Source organism: Canis lupus, chromosome 3, assembly GCF_003254725.2.
Source record: "Canis lupus dingo isolate Sandy chromosome 3, ASM325472v2, whole genome shotgun sequence".
Classification (NCBI taxonomy): domain Eukaryota; kingdom Metazoa; phylum Chordata; class Mammalia; order Carnivora; family Canidae; genus Canis; species Canis lupus.
This window is the reverse complement of record NC_064245.1, coordinates 59579001-59599047: the sequence shown is the minus strand read 5'-3', so window position 1 is coordinate 59599047 and position 20047 is coordinate 59579001. Positions and strand designations below refer to the sequence as shown.

Below are 20047 nucleotides of genomic sequence, written 5' to 3'. Positions count from 1 at the left end.
CTATGTGGTGGGGGACAGGGTCCCATCTCATTTATTTTCAAGTGAATCACCACTTACCCTGATGCTATTTATTTATTCATTTATTTATTTATTTATTTATTTATTCATTCATTCATAAAATATTTTATTTATTTATTCAGACGACACACATGGAGAGAGGCAGATACATAGGTGGAGGGAGAAGCAGGCTCCCTGCAGGGAACCTGATGCAGACCTCAGCCCAGGACTCTGGGATCATGACCTGAGCTGAAGGCAGATGCCCAACCACTGAGCCACCCAGGTGTCCCAACCCTGACACCACTTTAAATAGTCCATCACCTTCCCGGTGATCAGCAATCAGATCAGTGGTGCCTAAAGCTCCTGCATGTACTTGGGTCTGTCTCCAGGCACTTGATTTGGCTCCTTTGGTCGATTAGTCTTTCCAAAGAATGCTAATCAGTGTAGTAATTCTTGATGCATTTCTGGTAAAGCAAGATACTCAACTTACTCTTTTTTTTTTTTTTTACTCAACTTGCTCTTGAGGAGTGTTGTAGCTATCCTTGATCCCTGCTCTTTGATATATACTTTTAAATTAGCTCATCAAGTTCAAACAAAACAACCCCAAACCTACTGGAATTTAATGCAGAATTACATTGTCTGCAGGTAAATTTGAAAATAATTGCTTTCTTTGCTAAGTTGGTTTTCTCCTCCACTCATTAACAGGATATTTCATTTAGTGGCATCTCCTTAAATATCTCAATACCATTTAATCGTTTTATTTTAAAAAGTGCCCTGAGGATAAGACAGACATCTTTTTCATCTTCCTGTGTCTACATATTTTAAATACTCTACCTCTAACTACTTCAAAGGTGTTTGCTAAATTTACTTTGGGACTTGAAACCTTAATGCTGGAATATCCAACACCAAGGCTGCCTCCTAGGAAAAATATTCTCGGAGAGTAGGGTGGGGCCGGGGTGGTCAATGTGGAGGGCATAATGTGGGGAGGGGGCCCCTCTCCGAACTCCTCAAATATAGCATTGTGTCACTCACTCATGTGATCTACACCACTGCGTGGCCCTATCCACTCACAATAACAAATAGCCTTCATACTTTACATTTTTGCAAAGACCCTTGAGTTCACAATGTTCAACTTTCCAGCATCAGGTGTATATCAGGGGAGAACCTCCAGGATATTTTTTAAAAGGGGCAGTTCCTTTTCAGCGCCCATTGCCCTGCTTCTTCCCTCACCAGGATGTGGAGCGCTCCCCTTAGGACATCAAGTGAAAGAAGGCAACTTCAACTTTAGGTCACGTGTGGTTTGTGTCTAATATTTGTCACCCTGTTCTAGAAACTTCCTTGCTGTTTTGTGCGCTTGTGCATTTGGCCATATGGCTATTTCACCTTCCCCAGCATATGAGCAGTGAACCTAACTGGATTTAACTAAAGATTATTCAAAGCTTCCTAAAAATATTCTTCAATTTCTATTTCTCCAACTGCTAAAGTAAGGAACAAAGTAGCATCTTTTGATTCCCCTCTATGTCCAGAGGAGTATCCAGAAGCCTCCTCCCCACCTTTATCTGTCTCCTCCCCACCCCCGTAACATGGCAGTCTTTAGTAACATTACCCAAAATTTGTATGATAAGCTTTCCTTTTCAAAAAGTTCTTTTCAACACGTGCATTTGGTTTCTACTCATGTTTCAACAATAGGTGCATCTGCCCATGGCCCTCCCTGTCTGTCCCTATGCCAGGCCTTCTCTGCCTCCCCAGCACTGAGCAAAATCCATTTCTCTGCTGAAACAACATCTTTTCAAAGCCTTCTCCTTTCAGTATCTGGTCCTGCTCTCTGAAGATGCCCCTGTATTCCCTGAAACTACAAATGACAGCTGCATTGGATGTAAGACCCAGAGGTCCTATCTTTCCCACACTTGTGTGCAGACACCAGAATCCACCTTATTATTTCGAAATTTAATACCAAAAACATGTCCATCCTGGCCTGATTTTTCTCCTTTTACACATACTTTTTCTTTTCTGGGAAACATTACAAATTCCTTTTCCCATCACAAATAGAGAAAGAAAATTCAGAATGTGAGTTCAGCTTCACAGGGGCTCCTCTGCCACCCCAGGAGCTCCATCTTGACACCTGCTCTGGCTCAGCCCTGGGTTCTGGTTTGGAAATGCCTGGATCCTCAGGTGTGCTCTCTCCTTCCATCTCTGGCTAGCACCTTCCTTCTTACTGTCATCCTCGCGTCTGGAGCGCCCATTCTGTTTGTGAGAACACCCTGGGTTCAGCCTCACACCATGGATATGCTTTTCTTGCTCCTCTGCTGTCTCCTGCTTCTGCGGTGGCCTTCGGTCCTGCCACTGACATTGCCAGGGTCTTACATCAGAGTTTCAGTCCCACCAGCCCTGTCACTTCTTTCTTTCTGTCGGGGACTTGTCCTTCCTCATGGTCTCCAACTTTCACCCACACCAACGGTGCTGCCCGCCAACACCTCGCTTCTCACCCTGCAGACTGTGAAGATGCAGGGGTTTGGGGGCTCTAGTGGGGAGGCAAGGAGGCAAGGAGGTGCAAAGGAAAAGCAAGCTCAGGGTCCCTGGGAACTGGGTGCCTTCACGGAGATGCTCACCCACTGGGGCATCCGATGGGGGGTTTCCCAGCCTCTTGCAGGCAGGTAGGGCTGCTCTGCTTCATGAGCTTCCCAGTAGCGAGAAGTGTTGGCTCCTAGCATGGGCTCTGCTTCTGGCAACTTATCTGTGCTGTTTTCATAGTCGGGGTCACAGGAACTCCAGGAGGCCCGGGGCCAGGGCTGACACTCTGCGTTCCACAGACAAGCCCTACCAGATGGCCCTCACTCTCTGGTTCAGGTCTCAGAGCTGGATCATCCTGCGCCTCCAGGAAAGCATCGGTGCCCAGGGGGCAGAGGGATCTTCTTTCCCTGTCCTGGGGATCTTCTTCTTCCATGCACTGACAATAAAAACCCTGGCCCATGGAGCACCTCAGTGGCTCAGTGGTTGAGCCTCTACCTTTGGCTCAGGTCATGATCACAGAGTCCTGGGATTGAGTCCCGCATTGGGCTCCCTGCAGGGAAACTGCTTCTCCCTTTGCCTGTGTCTCTGCCTCTCTCTGTGTCTCTCATGTATAAATAAATAAAATCTTTAAACAAAAAACAAACAAACAAACAAACAAAAAAAAACCTTGGTCAAATCTGAGTTCGGAAATCCCAGAGGTTATGTTATGTTGCAGGGGACCCTTAGAACAGCATCTGCCCCGTTTCAAGTGGGCCCTTGTTCTCGGGGAGGAAAGGTATTTACGCCCCTGCTAGTAAGGGAGATGGCCACATTTTATTAAAAGTATAGCAGGACTTTGGAGGACACATAATGGCTAATTTATATGGGACAAATAACTATTTAATTGCTCTCTAATTACATGACAATTAGAATGTGTATCGTGGCCCTGTCCTTAGGTATCTGTTTATGGGCTGCATGGAGCACAGTTGCTGTGCCTGCAACCATTAAGCACAGTGACAATTACAGAGCATAATTACCCGTGTAATTATTCTCTTATACCTGAGTAATTACATGGCAGTATTATCTGTGTATTACAATTTATTCATATACCTAATCATGGTCTCCTTTCACAAACTGGGACCCGGCCAGGAGGCACTCATCATTTTTTTTTTTTTTAACTAACATAAAAGTCATCTGATGAAAAGCTCAGGTACCAGGCTGCCTACATTCACTGCCACATGGAGAATCGGCCAAAGTATGGGTGAGGGCTCTGGGAAATCACCCCCTGACACCAAGGTGGTGACAGCAAGCCCACCCAGCCCAGTTGTGAGGCCCGAGACACCACCACAGCTCTCATGGGCACTGCCCCACGTGGCGGGCTCTTTGCTGCCGTGTCTGGTGGGCAGTGGCCTCCAGCCAGTGCCTCTCTGCAGACCACAGCCCTCAGCCGCCTGTGAGCCCAGCACCATGACCCACCCTGTGTCAGGACCACCTGTTTTCTTGTCTGTCTCCCCTTCTGGACTTTGCTCCTTGCCATGGCAGGACCCTCAAGGGTCTTATTTCTATTGGTAGCACGAAGGGGTGAATGCCCAAATCAGAGTAGGGGCTCCTGTACAACCTGCCAAACTAGTCTGGAAGGACAGGCCCCTGGAGATCAGAGAATCCCAATTATAGAGTTGGGGTGGGAAGAGGAGGAGAATGTGATGGATGACCCAGGCCAGCCATATCAAAGTTACTTTCCCTTGAGAACTGTAATCGCATTTCTTGCAGCTCCATCCAGCATATCTTGCAAGGCAAGCTAAAAGCAATCAGCAGGGCCACCAGAGCTTCCAGGAACAAAGTAGCTGGAAACAAAAGCCAAGTCACTGGCAGTCGGTGCAACTGTTAGTGCAATCAAAAGAGTATGACCTGCAGCAAGACACTCCAAACAGAAAAGACACAGCGAGAAAGCAAAGCACAGTCAAGGCCCTGGGTGGGAAACAAAGATTGAGACCCCAGCTGGGCAGGCAGCTTCCGGCTGGCAGCAGCCTTGTCCGCCCAGCCTGGAGCAGCCTTCTCCCCCACCCATCCCCGGCCTGGAGCAGCCTCATTCCCCCTGCTGGCCCTGGGCCTCCGCATGTCCATGGCAGTAGTGCCTCAGCCTGGGGACAAGAGATGACTGCCTGCAATCTGGGAAGCACAGGCCAGGTCTCTCATCCCCCAGCCAGGCTTCGGGGTGCGGGGGAAGGGCCTGGAGACAGGAGCAGCAGGGAATATGGCAAAGCTCAGACCTCAGCCTGGGGGTCTCAGGTCTATAGCTTCTGCCTCTCAGAGGAGTCTGCTGTGGCCGCAGACCCTCAAAACCTCCCATGGAGAGGGGGTGGAGGGAGGTGACATTGGTTGGAACCGTCTCCCTACCATGGGGGCTAGACAGTCACTGAAGTGCTAGGGAGGTGATGGCAAGAGCCAGGAGCGTGGGTCAGTTTCCTATTACCGCTGTAACAGAATCACCATACATTTACTGGCTGGAAACAGCACTAATGTACTATCTTGCAGTCCTAGAAGTCAGAGTCTGAAATGAATCTCAGGAGTCTGAAACCAAAGTGTCCGCAGGGCTGGTTCCTTCCAGAAGCTCCAGGGGAGAATCTGTTCCCTTGCATTCTCCAGCTTCTAGAGGCACCTACATTCCTTGGCTTGTGGTTGCTCCTCTGTCTCCAAAGCCAGCAATGCAGCATCTTCAAATTCTCTGTCCCACGAACTCTCCTGCCACCCTCTTAAATGGAGCCTTGTGATTATGTCGGGCCCACGCAGATAACCCAGGAGAAGCTCCCCATCTCAGATCCCTAACTTAACCTCCTCTGCACGGGTAATACTCAGAGGTTCCCGGGATCGAGGCATGGATGCCCCTGGGGCGGGGGGAGGCGTTCTTCAGCCTGCCACCATGCGTGAGAACGAACATAGCCACCAAGCATCCAAACCTGCTATTATCCACCGCAGTTCACAGAGGGAACCAAAAGGCCCAGAGAGGTCACACAATAGGCGCAAGGACACCCTGGCCAACAAACCAGAGTGCTGGATTTGAACCTAGGACCACCAGGCCTCCCAAACCTTGTCTGACCCACCATACCCTGCTGTCCCATCAGACAGATGGACAGAGGCACTCAGACACATGGGCATTGTGTTTCGCCCTTGTGGTAATGGCTGTGTGGTCACTTAGCACCCACTCCCCTTCCATTTGGTGAGATTATCCTGCTTCCCTCCTGCAGAATATCCAATCCCCCCCGGGTGGACAGTCCTATTGGAAATACCCATTAAGGTCCCTGCATTCACAGAGGCCCAGGTGGCTCAGTCAGGTGAGCATCTTACTTTTGCTTTCTGCTCAGGTTGTGATCTCAGAGTCGTGGAATCAAGCCCCACATCCGGCTCTGCTTGAGGCATGGAACCTGCTCAAGATTCTTTCTCCCTCTCCTTCTGCCCCTCCCTACCACTTATGCTCTCTTTCTCTCTCAAAAAAATAAAAATAAAAATGAAAAGTTTCCTGATTTCGAAGGGCAAGTTCATGATCTAAGGAAGATATAAAGGAGGGTATCATTGGGGTTCCTGTAAAAGCAGCTGGTTGCTAGCAAGGTCCCTGCTTCCTGACCTTTGCCAGCCACCTTCCTGGTCACATCTCTACCTGATGGCTTTCCAGTGAAGACCCTTTCTGCAGCTGCTGGCCTGCGGTGGCCTCCAAAGCCCTGAGGCTGCCGCCTATCATACCTTACCTACAGCCACATAAAGCAGTGGTGCTAGAGAAGCTTAGACTTGCAGGACCCTGCATGTCCTCTGGCAGGTGCATAAGCAGAGGTCCACAGAATTGCCATCTGCAGACAGTCCCAGCGGGACAGGGCAAGGCAGGGCAGGGCAGGGCAAACCCTCCACCAGTGGATTCCATAGATAGGATTCATTTCAGTTTCCAGGAGCAAAGACTAGAGCTCCCCGAATCCATCCCACCAGCCAGGGATGGCTTCCACAAGCCCTACAGTGCTGAGCTGATGTGGCTTGTGCTCCTTGACTCCCAGCTGCCTGGGTACACCTGGAGGACAAAGCTCGATACCATGTAGTGCTCGAGCCCCACTCATCAGGAGCCCATGAGCTCAGGAGGGCCTCGATGAAGCAATATAGACCCATGTTACAGCCCTCTGTGTGAGCACAGAAAGGAACCAGCATGAATCGACAGCACACTGATGCTGGCCTTTGTGAGCACTATTGCAGAGAGCATCCGCCTCTGTGGGGATGGAGGGTCTGCAAATATCACCCCACCATGCATCAGCTGAGAGGGGGTGGCCAGTACTGGTAGGTTTTCAGTGCCTGATTCCAGCAGGGTTCAGGGCTTCCTGGTACAGGCACCCTCAGCTCCCTGCACCCCTCTCCGGGAGCTCCCCATACTCCCCCTGTCGAGGCAGGGCACTTCCACAGGAAAGCAGGCCAGCTGTGAGGTCCTTCCTTCAACCTAAAAATAGGCACTTGCTGCTGAGTTGAAAGAAGCAGGAAGAGGGAGTTTGAGATCCAAAACAAATTTCTCAAATAAGGAATGATTTTTTTTTTTCCACAAATCTCAGCAATAGCAACATCAGTTGGGTGCGAGTCTCCAGATGCCCATCGATGTGGGCACATGGGCTGCTCTTGCTTCCACCCGCCCTTGCTCAGGGAACCCTGTCTACCTGGTTTGGGGAACCAGCCTCCCCTCACTCCATTCCACTAGGATGGGCTGACCTCACCCCCAGAGGACATGGGCCTGGGTCTGGCTAGTCAAAACAGCAGCTCCCTCTAGTCACACTGACTGCTTTAAGAAACGGGGCCCCTGACCCAGCCCAACATCTGGAGCCCTCCCTGGGGTCTGTGTGCAGCACCTATTGGGAAAGGACCCCACCCCTTCTAAAATCCAGGTGCTAAGGATTAGGTGTGCCTGATTCCCAGAGGTCATCACTCCAGCCCAACAGCAAAAATGTGCCCAAGACTGAAGCCAAGACCTAAGAGAGGCTGGCTGAGAGATGGGGGGACAGAGACACCAGTCACCAGTAGAGGCCCTGGGATCAAGCCACAGCTGAAGGAAGATACCCTTGATCATCACAGCGACATAATCCAGTATGTTCCTCTTCTTGTCTGAGTGGTATATGTTACTTGTAATCCAAGGAGTCCTAACATAGCACACAGCGTTAGGGTGCATATTTACACCACGACTGGTTCGTCAAAGGCAGACAACTAGAACAGAGAACACTAGAAATAGAAGGCCCCACGAAGGCCACATGAGGACGGACAACTGCTGTGTGACATGGGCACTGCCACTCTGTCCCTCTGGCACCCAGGGTCAACAGCACTGATCAATCAGGCCATTCCCTCCCACTGAACTAACACGACCCCCAGGTCCCTCCCTTGACCTCCACGGAAAGAAGACCAACTGTAGGAGTAGATAGATGTGATAAACCTACTGCCAACCAGACTAACTCCAAGGGAGGGGAGGTGGCTTGTCCCAGCCTCCCCACTAACCCGCGGGAGCACTCGAGACGGCACGGTCCCTAAGCCTCCTGCAGTATCTGACGATTTCTCTCAGCACGGGCATGGGCAGCCCTACCTCGTGGAGAAGCCATAGGACTTTCCAAATTCCTGGATATCAGGATATTCATATAAGAGAGGAGGAGGGGGTATGATCAGTACCTTTTAATTTTTTTTATTTTAAGTTAAATTCAGTTAGCCAACATATAATACATCACTAGTTTCAGATGCAGAGTTCCATAATTCATCAGTTGGGTATAACACCCAGTGCCCATCCCACCACGTGCCCTCCTTAACACCCATTGCCAAGTGACCCCATCCCCGCCAACCTCCCCTCTAGTGAGCCAATTTGTTTCCCAGAATTAAGAGTCTCTCATGGTTTGTCTCCCTCTCCGATCTCTTCCCAGTTTTTTAAATTAAAGAACACAACTGCCAACGTTTGGTGATAAGCAAATGCTAAGAAAATACATACAGAGGACTTTTGGTGGCTGTCCGCTGTCTGTGTTTCCCCGAACCCTCCAAAGAGCCAAGGTGGCAGGGTGGGTAAAAACCCTCACCTGCGTGGGGGCCCAGCCCCGCCGCACCGCCCATACCACCCTGACCCTGGGAGCTACGTCACCTGTGGCACCCAGCTGTCTGCGGGTTCGGTGGGATGACGCTCTGTGGCTTCAGCAACAATGTCACGAGTCAGCAGTGGCTCGGTGTCCGAATCCACACACAGCACACAGATAGCACATCTCATTTAGCCTTTATGAGCAAGGCTCAGAGGGGTTCAGGAAATTTCCCGAGTCCTAGTTGTGCCTTATTCCAGGAGCTGCATCTTCTCTGTGATGTAGGCGAGCCGGAGTCCAGGGCTGTGCTATGAGCCCCACCTTCCACACCCCGGGGGCCACCAGAGATGCCTGCTGCCCGAGCCAGCGCTACTCCACCCGGCCTTACTGCCGGCACAGGGCCACCACCTACCTACCTGCCAGCACACGCCCGCCCCACTGTCCCCCACTCCAGGCCCCCATGTTGCAAAGCTCCCTCCATTCCCCAGAGAAGCCCTATAACCCTGTGTGTCTTTCTGGCTGTGGATGGTAACAGAACCAAGAAGTGGAGAGGCGACCTGGCCCCGTGGAACCCAATGGTGACCGGCTCTCCAGGGGCCACAGACAGCATGGTGTCTCTTAGGTCCCCCAGCTCTGGGACTCTGGGATCCTGGGTATGCACAAGTTTAAACAGTACACATGCATCCTCCCATAGTGTTGGAGTCTGAGTCCAAAATCAGTCTCACTGGGGCTGTAGTCGAGGTGTTGGCACAGCTGAAGGTTCCAGGGGAGAATTCATCCCTTGTGTTTTCCAGTGTCTAGAGGCCATGTGCATCCCTTGGACCCTGGCACCTTCCACTATCATAGCCAGCAGTGGGGTATCCTCCTGTCTCCCTCCCTCTCCTGCCTGCACCCCCACCCTCGCTTCCAGGGGCCCATCCCCGCTCTGACCTTCCTGCCTCATCTTACTAGCCTGCCCTGACTACTTGGGCCCCCTGGACAATCCAGGACAGTTCCCCACATCCATGTTCTCAGTAGAACCCCAACCGCTTGGGCCCCTTTGCGGTGAGCAGTGACACACTCACTGAGGGCTGTGGTCTCCGGGGTGTTCGGTCTATACCACCTTCCAAAGACAGAGTGAATCCAGAGTCTCTCTCCCTGTGCGTTTTATCAGTTGCAGAGCCCTGAGGCCCAGGAGACACGCTCTCTGAGAGGCGAGGTCCCTTTCTCTCCCCTCTCCCACAACAGCTATGGGCTGGAAGAGGGAGTCATCTTCTGCCCATTAGCTGAACATGCCAGGGGTTCACTCTATTTCTGAGACAAAAGCCTCTGTACATCAACAGGCCCAATTGAGCCAATTTTCTTCCGGACAGAGGAGGATGCCTGGCTCTCAAGGGGAATGGAGAGCACTGGTGATTGGAACAAAAGGCCCATTTAGCCCCGTGCCCACCTCTCAGCCCCTGGCAGGGCTCTGCTCTCTGGTCTGTCTCTCCGTCAGGCAGGGGCTCCTCCCCCACCCTCCTAACTCACAGACCTTGCAGGATCCAGCTCAGGTTTACTCTAAGTGCTGAGTCGAAGGCAGGGGTGAGGCCTGGGGACAGCAGGGGTGCTCTGGGCTGCCTCGTCCCCAGGGCCCACCATCTTAGGTAATGGTACCCCATTCACCCACTGCTCATACCAGAAGGTAGGGGGCACCTAAATCGCAAAATGTCTTCCCACCCTGTCCCTGCCCCCTGCCATGATCTCTGCACATTCACCATCTCTCACCTGGGTGTCACTCCACAGGTGTCAGAGCCATGCAGCCAACACAGGATGGGTTTATTTTCAGAGCATGGGGCCAGACTCATGGGAAAGATGCACACAAGGCGTAGATTTGGTACTGGTGAGGTCCCAGTTGTGTGCTGGTACCGTGCTCTGGATGTCACATGCACTGGCCCTGGCTCAGGGGGCCAGGGGCATGGCCTCCTCGGTGCTCTAGAACCCCAACACTTTATCTCTGCTGCCACCAGGCCGGCTGCTGCACCATGTCACGCACCATGTCATGCACCATGTCGTCTAACCTCCAACCCACTGCGTGAGGTGGGTAATGCTGTACCCATCTCACACACAGAGACGCGGGCAGCAGAGGGGAGACACTGGCATCCAAGCCGCCTCAGTAGTGGGTCTCCCCACTCTGTACCTGGGCCCCTTCCTCCTGACACATTCTTCACTGTTGGGCCTGGGAACAGGGAGCTGGCTGGCCATAGGAGCAGAGCTACCTGCTGGCTGCTGGGGACACCTGTAAACATGTGCGAAGATCACGGGCTTCGCAGGACCCCTGCACCGCACCCACCTGAGGATCCCCCAGGATACAGCCCACAACGACACAGAGGCGGGGCTGGTGCTCTCCAACCCGGACCTGATGAGCCAGAGATCACCCACTCGGGTGCTTGCTGAACGCAGAAGAGGGTTTGCAGTGGCCACGTCCACAGGGCCTGGGCTAACCCTGGCTCCATCTGGAAGGCCGACTACCACGACCGGCCCCAGATAGGAAACAAGGCAGGGGTGGGGCAAGAGGACCGCTGTGGGGAGGGGGCGGGGCCTCCACGGGGGAGGGGCGGGGCTTCCATGCCAGGGGGCAGGGCCTGCACATCAGGGAGGGGCACACCCGGGGGCGGGGCCTCCACTCCAGGGACGGGGTGGGCTCTAGGCCAGGAGGGCGGGGCCTCCACACCAGGGAGGGTATGGAGCCTCCACACCACCAGGACAGGCTCTCCCACACCAGGGAGGGGTCGGGCCCCCACCCCAGGGGGTGGGCCTCCACATCAGGAGGGGCTCCCACCCCAGGGAGCAGAGCCTCCACATGGGGAGGGCAGGGCCTCCACAGTCGGAGGGCGGGCACTTGCACACCACGGAGGGGCGGGGCCTCCACACCAGCTGGCCCTCAGGGGGAGACCAGGTTTATAGGCTAGCAGGCCAAGGAACTGAGCCGAGGGCCCAGACCCAGGCAGAGGGAAGAGAGCTCGAGGAGCCAAATGTGAGCTGGAGACAAGAAAGGCTGACCTATGTAAGTAGACCAGAAAAGACACCCAGGTACAAAGAGCAGAACAAAGTGTGACTTTTGTCCTGTGACACACTGCAACTGCCAGAGGACGCAGACAAGCCACAGGCCGTAGAACAACTAAGGAGCCTGGGTCTCACCTTGGCCACAGGATGCAGGTGCACCAGGTGGGCGTGAGGCCCCGAGGCAGCGCCGCCCAGTCATCCTGGCAAGAGCGCTGAGTGCAGAGAGCTTAGCTGAATGGCAGCACCGGGGTTGGACTTGGCTCCCAGGCCTTCGCCCTCTACCTTAGGTTCCCTCCCACTGGGGGGGGGCACCCTTGTCGCCCCAGGACGGGCTGCTCAGCATCCGAGCACAGCTGCTCAGAGAATTTGTGTGTGTGTGTGTGGGGGGATTAGTGGAAAGTAGCATGGGTCCCTGGGCCTGGGGGCAAATCCAGACTCTGCTTCACCACAGGGTGGTTGGGAGGTCACGGCTTCCCTCTGGTCCTCACTTCCTTCACCCGGGCGATGCGCAAAGCTTCAGCTGGCACTGCCGTTGCAAGGATTTGAGACAACACACCTGAACCTCTTTATACCAAAGCTGACATGCGAAGGGCTTTCAGAAACTCGGGCGTTTTTTATCACTATCAGTCCTGCCTCTGCTGAGTGGATTTCTTGCTCTCTGAGACACTTTGAGCTTCTTGAAGGCAAGATTTTGTTTTGATTCATCTCTCCATCCTGAGTGTTTGGCACGTGGCAGTTCCTCAGAACATCTCAGGTGAGTGAACAGAATGAACACATGGATGTATTGATGGACATCTTGTCCCAACCCTGTGTGTCTCAAATTAGAAGCCATGTGCCTCCCCCTGGGATGGGGAGACATGGTGGTGCCTGGGCCAGGGGGTCCTGGTGTTTAAAGTGGGAGCATTCTCCTGGGTCACCAGGTTGAGAAAGACTTTTTTGTTGAAAATGTGTGTGTCTTTTTAGTATTCAAACCATCGCTGATGTAGCATGGAGTAAAATGAACATTCATATGAATTTTTAATATAAACCACGATGCTTGAAAGCCATCCCATGCCCCAGCCAGCTCCCGCGGGCCATGTCTTCATACCTTAGACCTGTGCACCGTGGTATCTGTGGCCAAGTTAGAAATAGGCAGCTATCCGGAGCTAAGGTGGGGATTGCAGACAGAAGGCCCATAGGGGATGTCTGGGGATCGTCAGGGCCCCCGGGGCCAGAGGTCATGCCGTGACAATAGTAGAAGGCCCTACCCATGCACAGGGAGGCCAGGGAGCTCTGTTTTACTGCAGGAGAGGCAAAAATAAAAGGGAATTCATTTTGTAAGACAGGTTGCAAAGTGGTCTCTTAAGAAGCTATAAAGTGCTGCCTGGCCTGTAATTATTGCTAAATGGACTCCTAATAGGATTCACATCTTCCTGCAAAGTCTATTACCCTAACTGAAGAGGTAGGCACGCATCCACAGGCACCCCTGCAAATTAGGGCCCGATCTTCTCTCAACTCAGACTCACCCCAGAACAAGTCCTCTTGATTTTCCTCCCACAAACCATGGCAGGAGAGGTTCAGTTCCTCAGCCCTCTTCCAGACCCTCAAGGTTCTAGAAGGTTCGAGCTGTCTGTCCAGTTCACCCCTGCACCCCAGGGCCCAGCGAGGGGCTTCTACTCTGAAGAAATAAATATGTAATCCAGATTTGTTTTCTATAAAACTGGATGAAGGGTCCTCCCGCCCCAGCAGCAAGCACACAGCCTGACACGTCGTAGGGCCTCGACCCACATCTGCTGAGTGGGTGCGCGCTGGTGTTGAGAGGGAGCTTAGGGGCCCAGCTGAGGCCCGGGATGAACCATGCAGAACTGGGGTTCTCCTCACATGTGTCTCCTTCCCCAGCCACCATTCCCCTGCTGGGACGGGAGCAGAGGAGTCTAGAACATCCAAGCTGGAAAGGGCTTTGGAGAATCTCGAGTTCAACCTCCTTGCAGAAACAAGCCTGGGGAAGAAACAGGATCTGCCCAGAGTCGCCCAGCTCAGCCATGCTCAGACTGGGCCCGCTCCAGCCCCGGCATGTCAAGGAACGCAGACTTCCACCCTCCAGAGAAGTGGGCTGGACTGCGCTTGCATGGACCTGGGGAATCCCGTGCACTCCCCAGAACTTTGCTGCGGGGTGCCTGGTGAGCTCAGGGTAAGACACAGTGTGCTCCAGCATCTAGCAGACCCAGGCACAGAGACACAAACACTCACTTGCTTTGGGTGAACAGTAAACACTTTTCTACCGACCAGTTGGGAGAGCCTGGATACATCCCCCAGCTTCCCCGAGCCTATTTTCTCACCTGGGTAGTGCAGGTGATGGTGTAAACCCCCAAGTTGTGCCCCACCTCCCCAAAAATAAATGGATATGATTGACATCTGTTTTTGGCCCAGGGCCTGGAACACCATGAAGAATCACCGTGGGATGGCTAAAGAATCAAGAAGCCATGAATGAATGAATAATATAGCACAGCGATGGAAGGACAATTACACCTCATAGGAAATAGAAATCTCTTTCCCCGAAGGGCAGCACCCCATCTCCAGCCCAGCCCGTGGCATATTTCCCGAGGCCTGGCTGAGCACTCAGGACTGTGCCCAGCCGAGGACACGGAGGTGAGTACGATACAGTCTCCACCAAGTATTCTGCACGGGCTGCTCCTGTTCCCTCAGATGCTCCTTCAGAAGTTTGAAGACCAAACTTCAGGGGCTCAATGATTGAGCGTCTGCCTTTGGCTCAGGTCGGGATCCTGGGGTCCTGGGATTGAGTCCTGCATCAGGTCCCCACAGGGAGCCTGCTTGTCCCTCTGCCTATGTCTCTACCCTTCTCTGTGTGTCTCTCATAAATAAATAAATCTTATTTATTTAAGCCACTGCGGATTCCCTGTCCCCTACATGCTATGACCCCATGCCACTTTTTGCTGTGACAGTGACTGGGGCTTTCTGCTTCTCAGTGCATTCAAATCTACATCCCATGGAGCCCCCACCTAGGCCCCTCTCCTGCAGGGTGGCTCCAGGAGGCACAGCACCACCGCATGCCCGGCCCCCATCTAAGTAGTTCCCACGTATCTACTCATGCAGTCCACACTCAGCTGGTATGACCCCATGTGAGGACAGGGAACACAGGCAGGGACGATGGACATAAGTGCCCAGGGTTGTCCTCCTGCCAAGCGGTGCAGTCTGCTGCTCAGAGCTCAGGCCTCTGCTGGCTACCTCCCAGACCTGCGGCCACCTGGGTCAGACATCTGTCACAGACACCTGACAGGGCCCCCATTCTCCGGGCCGGTTCTTGTTCCCCAACAGACACAGCTGACAACTGCCACCCCATGTGAGTATGAAGCACCCCAGAACCACCTCTCCTCCTCACAATCTCTGGTGGTTGGTAAGGAGAGGACCTCCTGCATTTCTAAAGACAGTGGTTCTAGGAACACAGGTGGGGGTTTCACTTAAGCCAGGCCATGTTCGGAGCACTTGACACGCAGCACCTCATTTAAGCCCATCTACCTGACAGTGTAGATACTACTGTTACCCTCCTTCCACCAAGGAGAAACTGGGAGCAAATGGTTTAGGACTTGGCAAGGTCACAGAGCTGGGGGGCTATAGAGGTGGCCCCAGGCGCAGCCTGACACTCCAGCAAGAGAAGTAGAGGAGTCAGTCTCCGGGCTGCCTTCCTGCCCGGCCCACAAGTGCCCCGACTTCCTTCCAGTTCCCAGTGTTTCCAGTCAGCTGTGCTGGGTACCCCTTGCTGCCCAGCTCCCGAGGCCCAGAGGAATACACCTGCCCTGACTGGTGCCCCCGCCTGCCTCTGAGACAGACACCCATTCTGTGGGCTCGTGTGTGCCTCAGTGGGCCTATTAGTACCTTCATCCCCACCAGAGGGAGGGTCAGCTCAGTCCTGAGGTGTGTTGGGGGGTGAGGGGTGCTGCCATGGGAGAGGTCAGACCCGGGACAGGCCTGGGCCCTGCCTGCATCCGTGACTGGGCTTTCCAATCCTAGAAGGAGGGCCCATGGGAAGGGGGCCGAGGATGGTGATTCCATCCAGAGTGGGTGTGGCTGGGCAGGGCAATGGAGGGAGAGGGGAAGCTGGCCTCCCTCCAGTCCACCCTCAGAACGGATGTTGCACGACTTCTGGCGGCCACCATAACAAGTCACTGCAACCAAGCAACTTAAAACAACAGAAATTTATCCGTACAGTGGAGGCCAGAAGCATAAAACTGAGGCATCTGCAGCCTGTGCTCCTATCTGGAGGCCCCAGGGGTGAAGACTTTTCTGGCCTTTCCCAGCATTTAGGTGTCCTCCCCCATCCCCAGCCTCCGCCCCCGCCCCCTCCCTCCCTCTGGCGTGGGCCCTGCGATGACAGGGGCTCACCTAGAGGATCCAGGACCACCTTTCAAAGTCCTTAGCTGCATCTCTGAAGTCTCTTTTGCCATGTAAGGTGACAGTCATGGTTTCAGGACTGGGAAGAGGACACCTTTGGGACCCATTGTGCAGCCCCCCACCCCACAGTGACAATTACGAGTAGGACGTAACTCCTCAATCATTGCCCTGGGCTCAGAGAAGTGAGAGGACCTCAGGGAGGTTCCTTACTGGGAGACGTGGCAAAGCACGACTGAGTTCGGGACCCCCCCCAGCCCAGGCACCGTCCCCTAGGCCTCCAGGCAAATGCAGGGTGACCAGAGCAACCCCAGGAAGGAGCCCGGGGCTGTGCACATGCAGGCCTCGAGCAGGTGGGTGGCTCTCCCACTCTGCCAGGTGCAGGAGAGCTCTGGGGGAGTCACTCATTCAGCAGGACCTGCTGCCAAGTGTGGCACACACTCCACTCTTCCAGTGTCGGCTGAACCCTTGGGCTGCCACAGGACCCCACCAGACCCAGACTTCTACCCCCATTGATATTTTCAGACTAAAATGCAAATCCTCATAAAACCTCTCATGGGCTCCAACTGAGCCAGGTGGGCCTGTCTGTGTTAGACACCACCATCTCCCCGCCGCTTCCTTGCCCCTGTGCTGCCTGCAGGGGAGGCTCTGCAGGGTGTCCCAATCAGAGCCCCCCCCCCATCCCCCGGGCTCCACACATCTCCAGGTGGCCCACAGTGACGTCACCTTTGGCCTGCCCAAAAGGCCCGAGCCAATCCAGAAGCCCCTTCACTGCGCCCCCTCCCACCACTTGCCTCATCCTTCCTGTCCACAGGCCAGGAAACTGAGGCTGTTGGCTATTGTCACCACTATCCTGCCCGGCCTCCAGGTAAAGGCCTCCTTGATCTCACAGCCTCAGAAAGCCCGCTCTACACCTTCCCTCATTGCTCCCCAACTTCTCATTTCCAAAGGCGAGCACGGCCTGCAGGGACAGCGCTGGCCCCTTCCCCGGTACCTGAGGACCCTCCTGACTGGGGACACACAGAGGATGTCACAGGCTCTGTGTCCCCTGGACCTTTCATTTAAGTCATCAGAGCCACTGTCAGTGCGGAGGCCCACCTCATACTGAGGGAGCGCCAGGCTATGGGTTCCAATCTCCAACATCATGATTTGATTCTCTGTGCCAGCCGAGGTTACCTCCCCTTTCCCGTGAGGCACCTGATCTGTCCAAGTAAGTCCCCTCTGGTGACACTGAGCTGCTTCTCCAGACACAGCCAAGCACACAAGTCCTCTCTACCCCCCGGTGCCTCCTCCAACCTTGTTCTGGGTCCGAGGTGGCTGGGAAGCAAGCACAAGTTTACACATGGGTGTTCCCCAGAACCGGGCAGGCAGAGGCAGCCTGGGAACAACGGCTGTCCCGATGCCATAGCCAGGCAAAGAGCAGTCAGGAGACACGCTCAGACCAAGAACACAGACAGTACAGCTCAACTGAAAAACTGAAGCCAAATCAAAACCAAATAAAAACACCTGCCAAAGACAGCACCTGCTCACAACTGCCTTCCAGAGACCAAGCAGAGACCTTCCTCCACTCCGCAGCACCCACCGGCCCCGCTGCCTTGCCCTGGATGCTGTCTGCAGGGCTAGCAGAAGACAGACGCACCCGCACAAGTGCTCACGGCCTTCCACCGACGGCCCAGCTGGCCATCCTAACAGTCAGCAGGACAGATCACAGTGGAACCGGAAAGGGTGTCGTGGGAGAGGTTGTCATGTCACACACCCTGGCCAGGGGCCCGAGGCTGGAGCCCGGCCGTGCAGAGTGGGCAGCTGCCCCAGCGTGCCACTTACCTTCCTCTTGTTCGTCGGACAAATGTAGAAGTTGTCGATGACTGTGGTGACGCCAGGCTGGAGGGTGAGCTTGGTGTAGGACGTGCCAAAGTCCGAGGACCTGGGGGAACAGGACAACAGGTGTCAGCCAGGTGTCCCTCCCTCCAGGTGCAGGTTTACCCAGCCCACATGGCAGCCAGCAAGGGCTGCACACCAGTGTGGACATAGCACCCCACGACAAGCCCTCCCTGGGAGCGACGTGCCCCAGGTGACAGGGAGGAGACGGGGCTCCCTCAGCGTGGCCAAGTGCTCCAGGTCTGGAACTGCACGTGGAGTCAGTGAATGCCAGCCAGTCTCCCCACGCGGTCCCCTCCTCCGTGGCCTTCCACAGCCCTCCGTCCTGTCCCTAAGTTTATCTTAGCCCACCGGCCACACGTGTGTCTGTTTATGAAGGGCCTCCCGTGTGCCAGGCACTCTGTCCTTCCATCTTTTCGACTCCTCGAAAACCCTTAAAGACTAGGTCACTATGTCTCTCTTGCAGGTGCCCCAAGGATGAGGAGGAGGCTCAGCGCAGGTAAGCTCCCACCTGAAATCACTCTGCTAACCAGTGGCTGACTCAGGATGTGCGAGCTGGCCTGTGCCACTCACGGCTGGCATCCTGTCTGCTCCGCCGAATATTCCTGGGGGGTGGGAGGGATGCACCTTCCCCCCTGACCACACGGCAGGGGACAGCAGACAGGATGGAGCTCCGGGTGCTGCTGGAAGCCAGGCCCCTGGCCCTGTGTCCACCAGCGAGCGCCACCACCGCTGGCTTCCCGCCAGGGCACGTGCTCCTCACTGTGGGCCCACATCGCTGTCTGTAGCATGAGGGATGCAGGACAGGATCTGGGGCTCTAAACCCCCAGTCTGTGCAGTGAGAGGGGGAGACAAATCAGTTGTCAGGTAATTCCACATCGGTTGTTTGGAAGCAACCGATACATCGGGATGTGGGATTAATTCCACATTGAAGCTTAAAACCTCCGTGACCCTAAAGCCAATGCTCCTTATTATCATACCATCAAAATGTGCTGTGACTGCAGAGCAAGCCTGGCTGCAAGCCAGAGCCAGCTGGGTCCTCCTGAACCCCAAACTGGAACATCCAGGACCTTCGGCTTCAGGGCTCTCCTTGAGCTGCCCCTTCTTCTGATATGTCAGGGAAGTCACCCACCAGGGAACAGGGCCTGTGGTGGAAGCCACTGCTAGGGAGCTCCTGCCGTGCATGGCACCCTAGGGCCCAGGCCTCCCTGCAATCACCTCTGTCTCCTCCCAGCCAAGACCTGCTGGCAGGAGTGCAGCCCCAGGGCCTTGGGCGAGAATTTGTGGCATGTGCAAGGGGGAGGGGGGCGTTGGCTGGAACCCTGGCATCAGGCCCCCACACCCCCTCCCCCTCCCCCTCCAGGGGCTGCACGAGGCAGGTGTTTCTCAGGCTTGCCCAGTGCTGTCGGGACCCAGGGGCCACGTGGGACTGCTCGTCATAAAGGCCTGCACCATCGGCACGTGTCGGGTGCCTTCCACAGTACATCTTCAGTAGTCTCTGCACCAACAGACTTCCCCCCCAGATCTTCAAGACAAACCGAAGCTCCAGGAAGATGTGCTGTGTGTTACTGCCCTGGTGCCTAGTGGTCACCTGTCCACCTGTCCCCAGAGGCCAAGTCCCTCACTGGCCTCAGGGCCACAAGGGCCTTCCCAGACCAGGACAGAGGGCAAGTGCTGTCCCCTCCCCCTCCTCCCCAGAGTGGGCCCTTGACTGCCCTTGGACTCCCCAGGGAAGCCCTGCTCCAGAAAACCAACAAGGGCTCCCAGAGGGGTGATTCAGGACACACTTACTCTCCAAACCCCAGAGAACTGATTTGCTTTGAGAAGGAGGGAGCCAGAGGCCCATTAGCAGAGGAGTGATCAGAGACCCGGGGAATTCGAGTCTCCACAGAAACCAATGGCTGTGTTTCCAAGTTTGATGCATGGAGCCTCTTGGCCCCTCTGCTGTCCCTACTGCCACCAGCAAGCCGAGTCTAAGACCTGCCCATGGACTCTGCCTCCCAGATACCTTGTCATCCATCCCTGACACCCACCTGCCTCACAGCCTAGGTGCTCCCCCAGGATCCAGCCTCCCCTTCCCCCTACCCCGTCCCTCACCTTCCCTGACCAGGTCACAGGATCTGCTCACACCTGCCCACTGTCCAGGGCACCTGCTAGTGTGGGCCTGCAGGTGGAGCAGGTCTAGTGGGACAAGGGAACGAAGGTGA

General features: G+C 54.7%; 1 protein-coding gene across 1 annotated transcript in view; it reads right to left on the bottom strand.

Moving 5' to 3' along the window:
• Positions 1 to 20047, bottom strand: part of SORCS2 (sortilin related VPS10 domain containing receptor 2) — a 459215-nt gene that overhangs the window by 164847 nt on the left and 274321 nt on the right. Inside the window, exon 3 of the mRNA XM_025437086.3 lies at positions 17787 to 17886. Coding sequence (XP_025292871.3) covers positions 17787 to 17886 — 100 coding nt within the window. The remainder of the gene's footprint in view (positions 1 to 17786; positions 17887 to 20047) is intronic.